The following is a 15862-nucleotide window of genomic DNA, read 5'->3' on the forward strand; positions in this document are numbered from 1 at the left end:
CCCAAGAATGACTTCAGAAGCTGAGCCTTGGGCAGGACACAAACTATGGCCTTTCTCCTAGTACGAATGGGACAGGGCTCCCAGTAACTGCCATCCCTGTCCCCAGTCTCTCAGGCCACGTCTGCACATGCTGAAGAGGAAACCCGATGCCTGTCTGGGGTGGGGGTGCAGGGTAGGGATTCAGCACTTCTCAATCTACCGAGACGTTCACTGTCACGTTCTAATGTGAACCACCAAAATGTGCTTGATGTTTTCTGCATTTGGAGGGAGGATGGTGACCAGAAGGTAACGGATTAAGTCACACAAGCTGAAGATTGTGGCCCCAGGGAAAATGAGCACGTGCTCTAGAATGAGGGTCCGGTGTGAAACCTGCCTACCAGCAATAGTTGGTCCTCCGTTCCCTGAATGCCACATGTGTTATCTTTGCAGTCTGTCTGTTTCTCATCTCAGGGGCAAACTTGTGCAGCCTCAGTGTCATTCGCCAAAGCGGAGAGTTCTCATGTGCCAAGCACTCTGCTCAGGATTTTGTGTTCATCACCTCAATTTATCCAAAAAGCAGCAACCCCTTGAAATAAGTGTGTTCTTACCAGTGTTACAGCCAAGGAGATTGTGTCTTAGGGACACCCATGAACTTGTCCAGGCTGCACAGCCCCCCTCTGGTACACTGGGCCCTGAGTTGCCCCCCGCCAAAGGCCATGTTCTCGCCTCCGCCTCTCCTGAAATTGTCTCTAACTGTAGCTCCTAGCTGCTCTCTATTTATGCCTGGTTCTCTTTATTTACTCTTTACCATGTGGCTTGCATTAGTGCCTCACGTGGAATTTCTGATTTCATTCTGGTGAAAAGCAAAATTTATAAACATAAAAACCTGATCTTTTTTTTATAAGTAGAGGGTTTATTTTATTTTTTTTAAGATTTTATTTATCTTTAGAGGGGAAGGGAAGGAGAGAAGGAGAGAAACATCAATGTATGGTTGCCTCTTGTGAGTCCCCTGCTGGGAACTGGCCTGTAACCCAGGCATGTGCCCTGACTGGGAATCGAACCGCGATCGTGTGGTTCGTAGACCCGTGCTCAATCCACTGAGCTACACCAGCCAGGGCAAAACCTGATCTTCTTGTCACTAAAAAAGTTTCTATTGGGAAATAGATTTTTAGAATATGTGACATCACTACCATGAAGACAGAGCTGTTTCCTTTATAATAAGCTCAGGCCTTAGGGACCCCCACGTCTACTCCCAGGTACATGTCGTGCATCAGGCAGAACATCACACACACACACACACGTGCACACACTTTTCACCCACTGAGTTTATGCTGTTCATCTTCCCAGAGAGGAAAGTGGAGGGAGCCAGCGGCCACCTGAACCTCCTGTGGTTCCCACCAAGTAGTGTGTTCTCTGACTAGCAATAGCAACTCCCCCGCCCCCCCCACCCTACCCCCCCACACTGTGTTTCTAGCTTTGTGGTGGTTGAAGAACGATCTCGGTGCTAAGTGCATTTTCTAGGTCCTGCCTTTCTCTGTCACCTTTTTTGGGGGGAGGCGACCGTGAACTTTATCCCTGTCTGATTCAGGGGAAGTGTCTGACTTTCTGTATCGTTTTGTGTCTTGCAGCACAGATCAAGAAATCCAAACCTACACCATTGCAGTGATCAACGCGCTCTTCCTGAAGGCCCCCGATGAGAGGAGGCAGGTGAGTTAAACGTCTTCTGTCACAAGACCGTGCCCAGGAATGGCAGATTCTGGTGCAGAGAGAACCCTCTCCTGCCCCTCCCGGGACTTGCTGCCAGCCTGGGATCATTCGCACATTCAGTGGGCACTGGGTGGAGGTAGATGGGCGGGCCCCTGTAGATGGGCGGGCCCCTCATTCCCTGTGTGAGGAAGAGTGATGGAATGCTCCAGCGGTAGAGCCCTTTCACCACATGAAACCAACGTGGAAGCCCCCGGACATGAAACAGTGGCCCCTCGGCAGGCTCTGGAGAAAGAAGCCCCTTCTGCCTCTGGAGGTAGAAGCCCCTGTGATCATGTCATTTCATTGAACGCTCCCTGGGGCAAGGAAGGCGTCGTCCCACTTTTCTGATGAGGACACCGAGACTATGAAGGGAGTCGACGTTGCCCAGGGACCTGGGGGATGGAACGTGAGGATTGCTGCCTGGTTGAAACGACTGGTCTGGTGTCTGAGGGGCTCTTCGCTCGGTGGTGTTTCTGCAGCCCGAGTGTGGATGTGGCTGGGAGGACCGAGCGATGCATCCCCCTCCTTGGAGTGCACCCTGCCCTGTGAAACCCATGCTTTGAGACTCTCCTTTGCCTATAGATCTTTGGTTTTTCTTCACTAAAGGAAAGAATCATTATAGAGGCGTGTGGGGAAGAAGTAGAATTTTTGTCTTGAAATTTAGTTCAGATCTGAAAATCCATTCCTGTTTTTTTCACATCAGTGTAACATACTGTTACCTTGGTCACAGTTCACTTGTGTAAAAACTGAGTGGAGACATGAGATTTTTCAATGATCAGAGTGGGTGCTGGGGCCTCTGGGACGGTTGCCAGGACGGTATTCGGGAAGAATTTAGAAAGCTAGCATCAACTGAACACTGTGTCAGGTATTTCATTTTTTCCACTGTCAAGGTTTTTAAACCTCAGTGATTAAATAGAAGGGTTTCTGCTATGTTCTCTAATCAGGATCGTTTGTGCATGCCAGGGGACCTTTGCACAAGGAGCGTAGTGACTAGGGAGTGACTTTGGAGTTTCCTGTTCCTTTCCTTTGGTGTTATCTGCAGCCTGGAGGGGCCTGCTGGGGCTTTAGGCCGGGTTTGAATGGGGTGGTGCTGCAGGTCACTTTGGTGGGGGCTGCTTATTTGCATTTATATCTAAAGGCTGAGCTCATAGTAATTCCTAGCAGCTCAGCCAGTGGCCAGGCAGCCCTCATGTACTCAAGCCTGGCGTGGCCACTGGAGAAGCTTGAGCCTCCCGCCGGGCAGGCCAAGGGTGCCTAGTCAGACAGCCTGTGCCCAGACACCGGGAGGACTAGGGCTATGGGAGGGGGGTGCTGAGCTCCAGCCTGACGCAGGAGTGGCCCCTCCTCCTGTTCCAGAGGAGGCTGGACCTGAGGCGGCAGTGAGAGCTCATGCCCTGCAAGGTGCTGTGGTTCCGCTTGGGTCTCTGGGTCTCCACATGATTAAGACGCGTGCACTTTGTGTCTTCGGGTGACATCGAAACCACTCTTCTGGGCTGGACCAGGGTCGTATGACTAATTTAGTCTTTGCAATGAGTGACAATAAGGATCATCTTACTGTTTTCATGGCAACTGTGGTGGCAAAATCCGTTCCAAATTTCACTACAGATAGTCATGGTTTTGATCAGCCAAATTAAAAAAAGGTTTTGGTTAAGAGGTTTGGTAGAGAAGTCAGAAATTACAGATTCCAAAGGGAGAAGTTTTAAAGACAGCGGTGATTGAGCCCCCAGTGGGAGACCCGCTGTCCTTGCTCACTGTCCCGGGGCCGAGGTCCTGTGTCCTGCTTCGTGCCTGTGCAGGTGCGCCCGCCCACACCGTACCTTCCCAGAAGGGATCACACTGCGCACACTGCTTTGCTTATTTAAACTGCTTTTAACATGACGTGAGATTGTGTGGACATCTTTCCATATATATATCCCCAGATTTAAGTCAACTTTAGTTTGACAACTTTGAAAACAAGTTTTTTAAAAAATCAACATGTATTAAGTTCCATAATTCTTATCTATTATTAACCAGATAGTAAATCCTGTTGTCTTTATAGCCATAAAAATGTTTTACAGAATAGAAAATAGAATTTCTTTTTGCTTGAATATAATTCCTGCAAGTTGTTTGTTTTAAATTTGTCAGTGGAGACAATTTACTTAAATAAACCATTAGTATTTAAATAAATCATTTGTATTTAAAATAAAAATGTCATTAGTATTTTATACTTAAAGAAATCATTAGTATTTCAAATAAAAAATGTACCTAGGTCCATATTTATAGCTATCTATACACCTTGATATCATCTCGACAGTATAAAATACTTGCCACGGAATTGCTTGTTCAAACAGTTCCCTGAAGTTGGACCAAGAAGAGCCTGATGAGGACAAAGCTGTTTTTCCTCCTGGACCAAGCTCATGTTTCTAGAGGAGGGTGGGGGAAAACACTTATTCATTCTTTTATGAAACATTCATCACCCACCCTGGGCCAGACGCTGAGTGCCGGGCTGGGAACAGAAGATGAAGAGGGCTCTGTCTGCGTCCTTGAGGCGACCGTTGTCACAGACACACTTGGAAGAAGAATGTAACCGGAGAATTGCCACCGTTGCTCTAGATGTTGGAAAAATATTGTCTCTTCTGAGTTTAAAATTTCATAAACCAATGAGCTAGAATAGGCACAGAGAATATTGTTGTTTGTGTGGCAATAATTTTATTTTTATAAAGGAGAGAAGTTAAAACCTAGAGAACCCTTTGGGGCTTCAGTTTTTCATGTGGTTTAAGGGGAAAAAATGCACCATTTTATTTTGATCGGGAAGAAAGCCCTGTTTTCCATGCATGTGGAAGGGCAGGTTCCTGTGGATTTTGCCATTAACCTGTTCCGGAATGCCTCCTTGTTTTCGAGACATTGGAAGAGGGCTTAGTGTTAGATTTCGACTTTCATGCTACCCAGTGTTTTCAAAACACCTTACAGTGTTTATACACTGTCCTCCTCAGTGTGGTGGGTCGGCAGGGGCACCGCGTTCGGCCGTAACCTCTAACAGACCCTCTGAATCGCCACCCCTCTTCTCTCCTGCTTGCCTTCCTTTCTGTGGTGGCGGTGACGCTGTTAGGTTGGTGTAGACAGCAGTGTTGACATCCTTGATTGTCCTCTCACTGTAAGTCCCCACGTTCCCTTCGCCGGCGCTACGCCAGCCCTGAGCGTTCCTCCTGGCCCTGCCTGCCCTGCCTGCGCCCCCCACCCCCCAATACGTCCTCCCCGTGTTCCGGTCCTCCTTGCTTTCTGCAAATTGATTTTAACCTTGACCAAATTCGTGGTGGTGTTTTTGAATCATAGTGTAGTTTCTTCTCTGCTCAGTAAGAGGAGCAACACTAAAAATGTACCCCCCCCCCATAAACCACATTCCAGTGACTTCCTGAATATGAGCAGTATTTTTTATTTTTGAATGTTTGTGAGAAGATGGTATTCAACCATCTAATTTTCCCTTTGCATCCACTCGTCAATGTTTGGAAAGTTCATCTGCACATTGTTTCATGTTATAAAGTTGCCCCCAAATCTCTGTGCTGAAGCACCAAGCATGACCTGCAGAAGTGAGGGCTGTTTCTGGAGCTGAGCGTCTGCCCAGACGTTTGTTCTTTGCCAGAACTCTAGCCACTCAGTTCATTTGCATTGACTACTTTCGACTCTTGGGCTACATACTGAGTGCTCTTTGGTTTTGCACAGATTGAGAGGACATTTAAAAGAGTTAGATCTTGAAAGTGATATTTCTCTACTACTGATTCTCATGGCGCAGGCACACATTGCCTAGGGAAAGTTCTGTGCGCACATCTAGTCCAACAGTAGTAAGGGCCAGCACTTCCCTTCCCAGTGCTTGGTTTTCAGTCAGCCTTCACCTTTTCCTGGAAGGAAGAAATGTTGAAGGAAAGGAGGGGGGGAGGGAGGGGGGAGGGAGGGAGGGAGGGAGGGAGGAAGGAAGGAAGGAAGGAAGGAAGGAAGGAAGGAGAAGGAAGGAAGGAAGGAAGGAAAGGAAAGTAGATTATAGGTGCCCGATTTTTTTTTTTTTGCTTTTAGTCATGGCTTTGTTTTCTGAACATAGCATTCAAAAGGTAATTGCAACACTACTGCCCATTTGAGTCCATTCTTTCATAAGAAATACTGCTGATATCCAGGTGTGACATGCGCCCCAGGATCAAGTCATTTTGCACAGTGTCGAGCTGGACCTTTCTAACCTCAGCTTTGGGGGGGGCGTGTTTCCCTTCCACAGGAGATGGCGAATATTCTGGCTCAGAAGCAGCTGCGGTCCATCATTCTCACGGTGAGTACCCATGTGCTGTGGCTGCTTGTTGCGGGGGGTGGGGGGTGGTCTGGTGCGTTTGTTTATTTCTCGATTCTTTGGGCTTCAGTTCGTGGTTTGTTCTGGGACGTGCCTGTGGGATGAAGCAGTAGGAACTGGAAAGCAGGAAACATGTGCTTTTGGAACTGGAATAACGGGCCTTTCCCACAGGAACGCCTCCTCTAGGTGGAGGGAGGGGTCTCTGTCACTCACTAGGAGGGAAAGACTTTCTGGCAGGAAGGGTTGGGAATCTCTCAGTGGGGCAGGTTCAGTATCCTGGTTGTGGCTTTAGCTTTGCCAAAACGTACACTTGCGGAAAGCGGGGCTTCTGTGACTTAAAACACCTACCAGTTTGAGTTTATACTCTGTTTAATGAGGGAGCTAGCTGGAAACACATCAGACCCTGGGAGAAGTCCTGACATCTCACCACCGTTTCCTGGGCCCTATACAATGGAATGACAGAAGAGGCATCCACGGAAGCCACTCACCACTGCAATGCAAATGTGACCTTGGTGGGAAAGAGGATGCAAACCTCTGAAAATAAAGGAAGTACCAAGAATTCCTGGGACCTTATCTGCTATTTGACTTTCAACTAAAGGCCGACGGAAGCACATGTGATTGATTCCAAATCAGAGTGTTGCAAGCGTGTGTGTGCATGCACACGCATTCCAATATAGTGAGGCCATTAAAAATGAAAAACCGTATGAGAGCAAACAAAATAAATATTCTAGAACCCAAAGCCCATAGGAAGAACCACAATTTCTCATCAGCTTTGATTTTAAACTTTCTGGCTGTTTAGGACAAAGGGAGCCCATATGAGTGTAATTTTCTTTGTTTGATCAAGGAGGTACCCCAGTTCTTGGGGGATGCCATATTTTCCTCCTGGAATCCGAACTGGGTTTTGGTAGAGGATTGGAATAGATTCTACATCCAAGAATGGTTTGGTAGAAATTGGAAAATATTTCCTAATTTTTTTATGCTGGCTCTCAACACAAGTGGGAGCTGTGATATAGAGGCATAGTTCAGGGAGGGGGTCTGTGCAGGGGGCAGAGAGTGGGAGAGGAAGGACTAGAAATGTGGGGTGAGGGTCTCAGCCTGTTGACATCAGCTTGGTCCAGTGATCAAGTTGGGATGCCCTGAGGTGGGCTGGGTGGGGTCACTGTAGCCTCCCCGTGTCAAGGATCAGTTCGCTCCACTGGGGCCTCTTCTATGAGACTTTGAGGTCAAAAGTTCAAGGTTGGCATTCTCTGGCAAGAACTTGGAGTGCAGACACTTTTGAGTTGCAACTAAAATAGATACCCATGTACGTTCGCACCCACATACTTTGTCTTTTTTAAAAAAATTATTGGCCACATTCGATATTATTTTTGTATTGGTTTCAGGTGTACAGCACAGTGGTATTTTTGTATTGGTTTCAGGTGTACAGCATAGTGGTTGGACAATCACATCTGTGACAAAATGATCCCTTGATATTTCCAATACCCACCTGGCACTGTACATGGTTATTACAAGGTGATTGATTAGATTCCATATGCTGTACATTAAACATCCCCATGACTCTTCCATGCCTACAATTCTGTACGTCTTTCTCCCTTCACCTTTTCCACCCATCCTTCCAATCCCTCCCTTTCTAGCAACCATGAGTCTCTGCTGTTTCTGTGAGCATTTCTCTTTTGTTCGTTAGTTTGTTTCGTGTTGTAGGTTCCACGTGTAAGTGACATCATATAGTATTTGTCTTTCTCTGACTTACTTCACTCAGCACAATGCCCTCTATAGCTGTCCGTGCTCTCCCGAGGCCATCTTCTTACACTGGGTACAGAAGAAGCTCAGACTGGATTAAAGACTTAAATGTCAACACCCGTAAACTTTGGGTACTGGTTGTATACTGCGCATGAGCAGTCTGTTCTGGAGATGGAAGGACATGAGTTCTTTTTTCTTAAAGATTTTATTTATTTATCTTTAGAGAGGAAAGGAAGGAGAGAAGGAGAGAAACATCAATGTATGGTTGCCTCTCATGCACCCCCTGCTGGGAACTGGCCTGCAACTCAGACACGTGCCCTGACTGGGAATCGAACCGCGATCGTGTGGTTCGCAGGCCCATGCTCAATCCACTGAGCTACACCAGCCAGGGCAGGACATGGGTTCTATTCCACCCCTGCCTCCCATTGCCTAGTTTCCCACCCACTCAGCCTCCTTCATTTTGGTTCTGTGACTTCCTTCTAGTCCTCATTCTTCCCTCCCCACCTTCTTTAATAGGCTGTTTTGATGGGGTGCTCACAGCCAGGGTGTGGTGCACGCCAGGTTGGGGGCACGTAGAGAAAGTTCTTTCGGACAGCAGGACATGGTTGGGTCTGGCACGTTCAGAATAACTGACTGGAATGGTGGTTTCCCCGCATTGACCAGTCACGCTGAAGCCATGAGCGTGCTCCTGCCAGAGAGGAGGGAAGGTGGACCCAGCTCTGGGGGTGGGGGACAGAGGCCTACCTAGCTAGTGCCCTGCCATGCCCGTTATACGTGTGCCCTTTACTTTTCATTTGGGCACGAATAGGTGAGTGCAGTAACTCCCATGCAATCACTTGCCGCATTGTGGAGGCAGTGGGTGGCCTCCCTGCAGTTTCCACAGTGAGTGGACCACAAGTCTGAGAGGAGCTTTGCCTGTGGGTGTTGCTGTGAAATGCATCCCCATTTGGAAGTGGGGTCCCCTGCCGGAGACAGCTGTGGGGTGAGACGACGGCAAACGTGCTCACAGTGCGTGTGCGTACGCCCTGTTCTGCGTGCACGCTTGCTTCTGCCTCCACAGTCCATGGTTCTGCTGAGATCCTCTCATCCCAGGCACACCTGCTCTGGGTTCGTGGGGCCGAAGTCACCAGGCGTTTCCTTTTGTCCTCCTTTGAAACTCCTTCATGCGCTCAGAGATTCTACTGGGCATAACAAAGGGGGTTAACTTTGTTTGCTTTTCCTTTTTTTTTTTAAATTTCCATTTGTGAACCATGTCCTCAGCATGTCATCCGAGCTCAGCGGGCCATCAACAACGAGATGGCGCATCAGCTCTACGTGCTCCAAGTGCTCACCTTTAACCTCCTGGAGGACAGGATGATGACCAAGATGGACCCCCAGGACCAGGTGAGTGCTCGCGAGACGGCAGTAAAGATACAGGAAGGTGAGAGTATGTCATTAAAGGCTTTTCTTGGGCTACTCTGAAACCAGGTGATGGTAGGTGATGATTATCGATTTATTATCATATCAGATTTCAAATTTGGGTGAATATGGGATCAGAAAATGAGATGAGCAGATTATTTCATTACACATCAAACACATGTATTCTCTCTGTATTGGATAAGAAAGCTTGACTCCCATGGCCATTGACCTTGGCCCTTGGCCGAATACCCTCCATGGTGATAGCTTTGGTCAAGTTCCCAGACAACTGGGGCCAACTGGTAACTCTGGGCGATCTGATTCTGCAGGTTGAGGAAGTGATTTCTGTTCTCCAGGGATCAGAGGTGGGGGTCACAGGTCATGCCTGACTTCTGGGCTTGCATTGGTGTTGGTTGGCTGTTTGCTGTAATTTTCTCTGGGCCTCTGCTTGTGCACAAAAGGTTATGCCTCCATCCAAAAGGCCTTGGGGAACTTGAGTGGCGAGGACAGAGTGAGAGGAAACAGCTGGGAGGCCTGCTGGTGCACATTTTCAGCTTAAACAGCGCTGCAGCTTTGGAAAGGAAGGGGCTCCTTATTGGCACGCGAGGGCCTGATGGATCGCAGATGTGCGCCACACATGTGAAGTGTGCAACCGCTGTGGCGCTTCCTTCGCGGCACGAGGCCATGTGGCTGAGAGTGATAGAGAGGCTGGGAGAGGCCACCTCACGTGCCCAGACTCCTGGGAAGGCCAAGTGCAGTCATCCCAGAGAGAGGAGACTATCATCTTACCGCTTCTAGTGAGGAAGGCAATGCATCTTAACAGGAATGGCCCTCTCTGTTTGGAAGCCCTTCCTTGTATTTATGTAGAGTGTCCTTTTTATTATGGTAAAATATGCACGGACTGTACCATTTTAACCACGTGCAAGGGTTTGTTTCTTGGTGGAGTTAGCATCCCTCATCATCTGAGTGCTGTTCGTAAACCTTGTGTGCCTCTCATTGTGTTTATTGCAGCTATTAGCCCCAGGTTCTTGAACTTGGCTTTCTCCACTCCCAAGCCTGTCATCATATTTGGGGCTCCTTTAAGAACTCCGGACAACTGACAGAAGTGTTTCAAATGACTTGGCCATGAGGATACTTGTGGGATAAATCCAGGGCTGACCGGGAGAATGAGTGGCAGAGCCCACACTCACAGCTTTGGATGTCTTTTAACTGTTTTTTTTTTTTTCCTCCTGAATGCAGTGACTCATGTCTATCCGGGGAAATGGAGTCTGTAGAATGCCTCACAATGGAAGTAACTGTCCTCTCCTCTTTCTCCCCCACGCCCGCAGGCCCAGAGGGACATCATATTTGAACTTCGAAGAATTGCTTTCGATGCCGAGTCTGAACCGAACGCCAGCAGCGGCAGCATGGAGAAGCGCAAGTCCATGTACACCCGGGACTATAAGAAACTTGGCTTCATCGTAAGTAAACCATGCTCGGCGACCTCACAGTGCAGGGGGCTGACTTGGGGCTGACCTTGGCCGCCTACCTGGTGGCTCCGCTGAGCACGTGGTCCACTTGCGCCTGCAGAATCGTTTTCATGTTTTCCAGATGTTTAGCTGGTTTACACAGGATCACATGAAAATCTCTTCTGGCTGCAGTGAAATGGAATAACTTGCACAAGTGTGACTAATACTGAGTTTGTTTATTCAGCTCTGATTAAGTGTAACCAAGAGTAGTTTGCCTGGAGGCATCGCGACTTTATTCAGTCTGCTTCACAGGATGCTTAAGGTTCTGTTTTGAATGAAGCAGATGATGGATCAGATCCCAGGGTTAGAAATTGAATACTTTCACACATCGATTGCATATAAAAATCAAATTGAGATTCTCCTGAAATTCAACCACGATGAGATGAGATGTGTGCAATAGACATTTTCCTAAAAGTTTTGTCCTGCTACGAATGCTAAGATGTCTCCAAGACTCTCTTCTTTTTTCAGTTTGCAAGTCAGAACACAGCTTGTCCTGAGTGTAACTATGCCTTATTCTTGCCTTTACTACCACCATATTTCTGCATGACCGTGGGCTGATTGAGCTCAAATCCTGCATATGTGAAGCTGGGTTTCCATTTTAACCTCCATCATGTGACAAAAAACTAGGCATTATTTTATAATTGCAAATACTATTTCCTTGAACACACACAGACATTAATGTTGATACACATTGATATTATACTTCATGTGTGACTTGGGAAAACTTGTCATTCATGGGAAATGTTTTTGAAAATGTTTCCACATCATTTAACATGTACTGTTTTTTTTTAAGATTTTACTTACTTTTAGAGAGGGGAAGAGGAGGAGAAAGAGAGGGAGAGAAATATATGTGTGGTTGCCTCTCCCATGCCCCCAACTGGGGACCTGATCTGCAACCCAGGCCTGTGCCCTGGACTGGGAATCCAACTGATGACTCTTTGGTTAGCAGGCTGGCGCTCAATCCACTGAGCCACACCAGCCAGGGCAAATGCACTGTTTTTTATTACTGAGGAGTTTTTCATTATTTGGATGCACCACCGTTTATTTAACCCAGCCCGTCTTCTGAGCCTTTCAGAGCTTTGACACTGCCATCGGGTCTGTAAACAACGTCCTTGCTGCCCGTTTATGCTTGTCTGTGACCCTGACTTTAGGATAAATTTGTGGGACTGTTGTTTCCCCCGTATATATTTTTAGGGCTTGCAATATTAATAAATTCCTTTGAGTATTTTCCATTTTGACCAGCAGTGGATCATAGTGGTTATATTTCTGAAACTCTCCAAAAATGTTTGTTACACTTTAAAAAAAACCTAATAATCTGAGTTACTATTTTTATAGCAGCCATCACAGCAAGTCTTTTTTAGCAAGAATACTTTTCAGACATTGCCTTTGGCTCTGGAACCTCCTTTGCAGACGTATTTATCATACCTTCTTTATTCCACCATATCCTATATTTTAACTACGATGTTTCATTTGATCTTCTAGTCGAATCGGTTATTTTACATTTTAGCCACCAGTCTTATGACTTATGGGCCAGGTGTGTGTTCTCTGTACCAGGTGTGTGTGTCAATGGTCGAGCTGCGTGGGTGGCCCCGGCCCGTCTCTCACCTGCGTGTTGGCAGGGCCCATGTTCCAGGGGTCTAGCCCAGGGAAAGCAGCGGGGCGCACGTGCTGCCTCACCCTGTTCCTTCCAGGTTTCACCGTTGAGCACTGAGCAGGCTGTACCCAAGGACCAGGGAAGCTTTCAGACTCACCCTGCCCTTCTCACCCTGAGTCCTATCACCACAGCCAGGGCGCATGCCTTCCGAAGGCCCCTGACTCTTCCTAATGTCCAGGCTCAGCATACTACACTGGGTTACTGCCATTTCTCCTTCCTCCTTCAGCCACAACCTGAATCTCTGGTGTGTTTGAACCATGTAGGAAATACAGAAATCTAGCTCTTACCACCTCCTGCTTCCTAGGCCCAGAACCCCTCCTGTCTCTGCCCTGGGTCCTAGTGGTTTTCGTCAGGGCCGTGTGTGTGAGGAGGAGGGACTCAGGTTAGTGCAGGTTACAGGTCTCGGGGAAGGTGTTCATAACGGGGCTGGAGGTGGGAAGTACCCCTTTTTATTATCACCAGAGTCTGCAGGAGGCAAAGTCATGTGACTTTCCCCAGTGGAGCCAGGTCCGTGTGTCCTAACCTCATTGTTCATGTCCCCACAATTTAGTGTTTACCTGTTTTATTTAGTGCCCACTAAGCGTTCTGTTTCATGAGTTCTTGATGAACACTGCTTTCTTAAAAAAAAAACCAACATTAATTTGATGTACTTTTAAGGCCTTTGCCACTTCTGTGGCCTCAAAAAGTCATTTTAGGAAAAGCAAAGACCTTGGACAGAGAATAACCCAACGAGAGGGTTGGTTTCTCTGATTTTTCTATGGGTCATTTCATCATTCAGTTTCAATTTTAGGCCTTCCTCTGACACTTCTCCCAGGCCACGTCTTCCAGGAAGAGAGCTGGGAAACTGGGAAAGATTGGTGAGAAATGATTTCTAACACTGGCAGCCCTGACCAGCAGAGGTTTGCTCTGTGGAGCATGGGAACAACCAGACTCGGACAAGCCGCGGGGAAGGGAACTGCGTGCTGCCTGCGCCCCCTAGAGGCCACCGTGCAAGCACGTGGAGAACTGGCGAGTTCACCCAGGGTCAGGCCACTAATGATCTGCGATCTGGGCTTGTAGACGGTGCTGGTGCAGACCTCACTCTGTGCTGTCACCAGAGGAATGGTCTCCCTGTTAACTCTTTACTGAGCTCCTTCCGGTTAGCTCCTTTTGGAGCAATCTGAGGTTTGGATAATCTTTTGGCTTTCTTGGAAGGAAAGTTCAGTTTATAGGATGAAGATTGCTGTTTCTCATTCCACATCTTCCAAGTAGGCCCAGGAGGTGTCAAATGACAAGGCCCAGGAGGTGTCAAATGACAAGTTTGGGGAGTTAAGTGGGCCTAGATTTCTTTTCATCCTCACAGAGGCTATGTTTATTGATCTGAGAAAGAGAGAGAAAGAGAGGGAGAGAAACATTGATGTCAGAGAGGAGACATCGATTGGTTGCCTTTCCTTATGTGTCCCAACGAGGGATCGAACCTGCAATCTGGGTATGTGCCCTGACCAGGAATCGATCCCGAAACCTTTTGGTGTACAGGCCTATGCTCCAACCAACGGAGCCACCTGGCCAGGGCTGCATGGGCCTCAGTTCTAATTCTGTCTTTCCTACTCACAAGCCATGGGCCAGCAGGCCTGAGATTTAACCTATGTGGGTGCCAGTTTCTCACGTGACACTGGGCAGGTAGGTTGTTGCAGACCCTGCAAGACCATCTGTCAGCAATTGGCACAGCCCTTGTGGGGGGGGGGGGGCGGGCGGGTGCCCAGCAAATGGTATTTCCCTGCCTTGCTTTTCGGAGGGCACATACCATCAGTATCACAGGCAGGTTTTACATTTTCCAAGCTGGAAGGGGCCGTTGCTCCAACAGGGCACAGAAAACAGCTTGTTGAAGGGTCGCAAACAAAGCACAACACCTTAGAGAAGGCAAGCGGGCCTCACATTCTTTGTTGGCACAGCAAAACCCCACGCAGAGCAGGTTTTTCTGACGATGTGATTCTAAAATCTCAACCTAAAGCGCGAAACGGCTTGGTGTGGGTCCTAGCACAGAAAAACACCTGTTGCTAAAACAGAGCTGCCTAATCTCCTAAGTCTCTTAGTTAATGGTTCTCTAGTTTCAACCCTGGTGGGAGGAGGGTCTTCCGGTGGTCCGAGATATTAGCACCATTTTTATTGGAACGCTAAGGAAGTGTGCATGTGTCCTCAAGGTGATAGAAGGCAGATTCTCATTTTTGGAACGAGTTTATGCTGAAGGTAGGAAATGCCTGTGTACAGACTGTACCCGGTTGGTTGCCATGATGAAGAACTGTCATACTCTGAAGAGCTATGTGTTTGACTGGAGTTCCAGTAGGATTCACCTCTCTTGATGGTGAACGGACAGCTTTTCTATTTGCGTATTTTACCTTCATCCAGTTTACTGGACAAACATTAAAAAGGAGGTGTCTGTTCAGGCAGACCTCAGAGATGTGGGGGTTTGGGTCCACACCACTGAAATAGAGCGACTGTGGCAATAAAGAGGGCCACGTGAACTTTTTGGTTTTCCAGTGTGTGTAGAACTCATGATTACAGTACATGTAGTCTATTAAGTATGCAACAGCATATGTCTAAAAATGTACATACTTTGAGTAAATAAGTACTTTCTTGCTCAAAAATGCTCGCCATCCACTGAGCCTTGAGCTGGTGGAGGGCGTTGCCTTGGTGCTGGTGGTGGTTGCTGAAGGCTGGGGTGGGTGGCTGTGGCCAGTACCGAAAACTGGACAAAAATGAAGTTTGCCCCATTAATAGATTCTTCCATTCACGAACAATTTCTCTGTAGCATGTGATACTGCTTGATAGCATTTTACCCACAATGGTAAAATGCCTCTGGGCAGTCCAAAATGCCCAGAGTTCCCCTTGTGAAGTAAGGTTTGCCTGCTGTGTCTGGCCTGTGAGCTGTTACCTAGCACTTATATCTCCTGACTTGCCTAAAATATTCAATATACCATGCATAAAATGGAACTTCTTCCAGAATTGAAATTGGTCCTCAAACCCTGCCGCTGCTCTGTCAACTCAGTTTGTGTCGTAGTTTAAGTCCCTTGCTGTCATTTCAATAGTCATCACAGCATCTTCAGCAGGAGTAGATCCCATCTCAGGGGACCACTCTCTTCGCTCAGCCAGGAGGGGCGGCTCTTCAACCGTGCAGTTGTTATCATGAGACTGCAGTGATTTGGTCTAGTTCTCCCGCTGTTTGTACCTCATCTGCATGAACTTTTTCCACTAAAGCCTTGGATGAGGGTTGGAATCAACTTCTTCCAAACTCCCCTTAGTGTTGATATTTTGACCTTTTCCCATGAGTTGCAAATGTTCTTAATAGTATCTAGATGGCAAATCCTTTCCAGAAGGTTTTCAATTTACTTTTCCCAAATCCATCAAAGGAATCACTCTCTATGGTAGCCATGGTCTTAATTAATGTATTTCTTAAGTAAGAAGACTTTAAAGTGAAAATTACTCCTTGATCCCCGGGATGGAGGATGGAAGCTGTGTTGGAAGGCATGAAAACAACATTAACCTCATTGTGCG

At 47.5% G+C, this 15862-nt stretch overlaps 1 protein-coding gene across 2 annotated transcripts in view; it reads left to right on the forward strand.

Moving 5' to 3' along the window:
* ELMO1 (engulfment and cell motility 1) overlaps positions 1-15862 on the forward strand; it is a 476071-nt gene that overhangs the window by 191554 nt on the left and 268655 nt on the right. For both annotated transcript variants that reach the window (XM_037041133.1, XM_037041135.1), the window contains exons 10-13: positions 1608-1686; positions 5966-6016; positions 9035-9157; positions 10498-10629. In XM_037041133.1, coding sequence (XP_036897028.1) covers positions 1608-1686; positions 5966-6016; positions 9035-9157; positions 10498-10629 — 385 coding nt within the window. The remainder of the gene's footprint in view (positions 1-1607; positions 1687-5965; positions 6017-9034; positions 9158-10497; positions 10630-15862) is intronic.

The sequence above is a fragment of the Sturnira hondurensis genome, unplaced genomic scaffold (assembly GCF_014824575.4).
Source record: "Sturnira hondurensis isolate 20B ecotype Veracruz unplaced genomic scaffold, ASM1482457v3 Scaffold0002840, whole genome shotgun sequence".
Taxonomy (NCBI): Eukaryota; Metazoa; Chordata; class Mammalia; order Chiroptera; family Phyllostomidae; genus Sturnira; species Sturnira hondurensis.